This window comes from Nerophis lumbriciformis, linkage group LG22 (genome assembly GCF_033978685.3).
Source record: "Nerophis lumbriciformis linkage group LG22, RoL_Nlum_v2.1, whole genome shotgun sequence".
NCBI classification, from domain to species: domain Eukaryota; kingdom Metazoa; phylum Chordata; class Actinopteri; order Syngnathiformes; family Syngnathidae; genus Nerophis; species Nerophis lumbriciformis.
In genome coordinates, this window is record NC_084569.2 from 42,574,959 (window position 1) to 42,577,816 (window position 2,858).

At 51.4% G+C, this 2,858-nt stretch overlaps 1 protein-coding gene across 1 annotated transcript in view; it reads right to left on the reverse strand.

Moving 5' to 3' along the window:
• The window catches only part of stx1b (syntaxin 1B), a 37,411-nt gene extending 34,553 nt beyond the window's left edge, over positions 1–2,858 (reverse strand). The window contains exon 1 of the mRNA XM_061973920.2: positions 2,555–2,858. Coding sequence (XP_061829904.1) covers positions 2,555–2,584 — 30 coding nt within the window. The 5' untranslated portion in view covers positions 2,585–2,858. The remainder of the gene's footprint in view (positions 1–2,554) is intronic.

Here is a 2,858-nt window from a genome sequence, read left to right on the forward strand (position 1 = left end):
ATTGTTGGTGATTTAACCCCCAATTCCAAGCCTTGATGCTGAGTGCCAAGCAGGGAAGAATGCTGGTATGAGCTTTTAAACATAACCCGTTAACTGCTGCCAATCAAATGGTGAATAAGATACTCTTTAGGGTTCGTATGTTTGTAAATCTGACTGTGATGAAGTCAGTGCCTCACCAGCCATCAACCTCACCGCACCTCACTGCTTCCTGGATGTGTATTATGAAGGTGTATTACTTCCTGGATGTGTATTATGAAGGTGTATTACTTCCTGGATGTGTATTATGAAGGTGTATTACTTCCTGGATGTGTATTATGAAGGTGTATTACTTCCTGGATGTGTATTATGAAGGTGTATTACTTCCTGGATGTGTATTATGAAGGTGTATTACTTCCTGGATGTGTATTATGAAGGTGTATTACTTCCTGGATGTGTATTATGAAGGTGTATTACTTCCTGGATGTGTATTATGAAGGTGTATTACTTCCTGGATGTGTATTATGAAGGTGTATTACTTCCTGGATGTGTATTATGAAAGTGTATTACTTCCTGGATGTGTATTATGACTGTACATTTCTTCCTGATTGTGCAATACAAGTGTGTATTATTTAGTATTTATTAGTGTGAAAGACAATGGTCATCAATAAGAAATATTGGTCCTGCCACTAGGTGGAAACTTGTCCAGGTGTACCCTACTTTCCTTGTCCAGGTGCACCTACTTTCCTTGTCCAGGTGCACCTACTTTCCTTGTACAGGTGTACCCTACTTTCCTTGTACAGGTGTACCCTACTTTCCTTGTCCAGGTGTACGCTACTTTCCTTGTCCAGGTGCACCTACTTTCCTTGTACAGGTGTACCCTACTTTCCTTGTACAGGTGTATGCTACTTTCCTCGTCCAGGTGTACTCTACCTTCCTCGTACAGGTGTATCCTACCTTCCTTGTACAGGTGTACCCTACCTTCCTTGTCCAGGTGTACCCTACCTTCCTCGTCCAGGTGTACCCTACCTTCCTCGTCCAGGTGTACCCTACTTTTCTTATACAGGTGTACCCTACTTTCCTTGTACAGGTGTACCCTACCTTCCTCGTCCAGGTGTACCCTACCTTCCTCGTACAGGTGTATCCTACCTTCCTCGTACAGGTGTACACTACCTTCCTCGTCCAGGTGTACCCTACCTTCCTCGTACAGGTGTATCCTACCTTCCTTGTACAGGTGTACCCTACCTTCCTCGTCCAGGTGTACTCTACTTTCCTTGTACAGGTGTACCTTACCTTCCTCGTCAAGGTGTACACTACTATCCTTGTACAGGTGTACACTACCTTCCTCGTCCAGGTGTACCTACCTTCCTCGTTCAGGTGTAACCTACCTTCCTCGTCCAGGGTGTACGCTGTCTTCCTTGTCCAGGTGTACCCTGCCTTCCTCGTACAGGTGTACACTACCTTCCTCATACAGGTGTATCCTACCTTCCTTGTCCAGGTGTACCCTACCTTCCTCGTCCAGGTGTACCCTACTTTTCTTATACAGGTGTACCCTACTTTCCTTGTACAGGTGTACACTACCTTCCTCGTCCAGGTGTACCCTACCTTCCTCGTACAGGTGTATCCTACCTTCCTCGTCAAGGTGTACACTACTATCCTTGTACAGGTGTACCCTACCTTCCTCGTCCAGGGTGTACGCTGTCTTCCTTGTCCAGGTGTAGGTGCCTTCCTCGTACAGGTGTACCCTAATTTCCTTGTACAGGTGTACGCTACCTTCCTTGTCCAGGTGTACTTCGCCTTCCTTTTCCAGGTGTACCCTACCCTACCTTCCTCGTCCAGGTGTACACCCTGCCTACTGCCCGAGTGCAGCTGGGATAGGCTCCAGCCAATGTGCGGCCAGAAGGACAAGCGGTATAAAATGGAGATGAACAAAAAGTGTTACTGTCATTCTTCAAGTCGCCACTAGAGGGAGAGACTAAAAGATGATATCGACATGTATCGACATAGATCGATTGGCTGATTGACGGTGAAGGTGCCCCCCCCCCCCCTCCCGCCCCTCCCGCAGAAAAGATCAGCTGTTCCAAGAGGAATGAAGAAGGCGCCATAAAAAGGGTGTGGAATAATGCCCCCCCCCCCCCCCCCCCCCCACACACACACACACACACACACACACACACACACACCATGACCCACTGACGTGTGCGCGTGTACACGTGTGCGCGTGATCGGGTCATATCCTCATCATGTCTCATACCCTGCGCGCGAGCACTATACCTCAGGCCTCGTGCACGCGGCGAGCGCGCTCCTCAGGCGAGCACGAGGCCTCTGCGTCGAAGCCCGGCGAGAGGCGTGAAAATGTCCGCTCCCACACCGACACGACCCCCGCCGCTCGCGCACACGCGGGACAATCAATCACGTGAGAGAAGGCCCCGCGCGTGCGGCTCGCCGTCGCCGCCATCTTCATCATCGTCACTTGGCATGCAGGGGGCGCGCGCGCGCGCACGGAGGAAGAAGGCGGCGAGGAAAGGAAAGGAAAGGAAAAGGAAAGGAAAGGAAAGGAAAGGAAATGTCATCTTACACTTCGCAGTTCCGCCGTACGGTCCTTCATGGCTGCCGACGATGAGGAGGATCTTCAGTCCGGGAGGGGTCGAGGATGAAGAGCGGCGGTGAGGGGGGGGGGGGGAAGGCTTCCCGCCTCTGTCGAGCGAACACGGAAAGTGACGAAGAGGATGGACGGCTTCCTCTTCCTCTTCCTCTTCCTCTCGACCCCCTGCTGTGGTCTCGGAGCCTCGTGCTGCCCCCACGCGTGTCCTCTTCTCCTCCTCTTCCTCGGCGGTGCGCTGCGGTCACACTGTGGCCCCGCAACGCAGCAGCGGGACGAG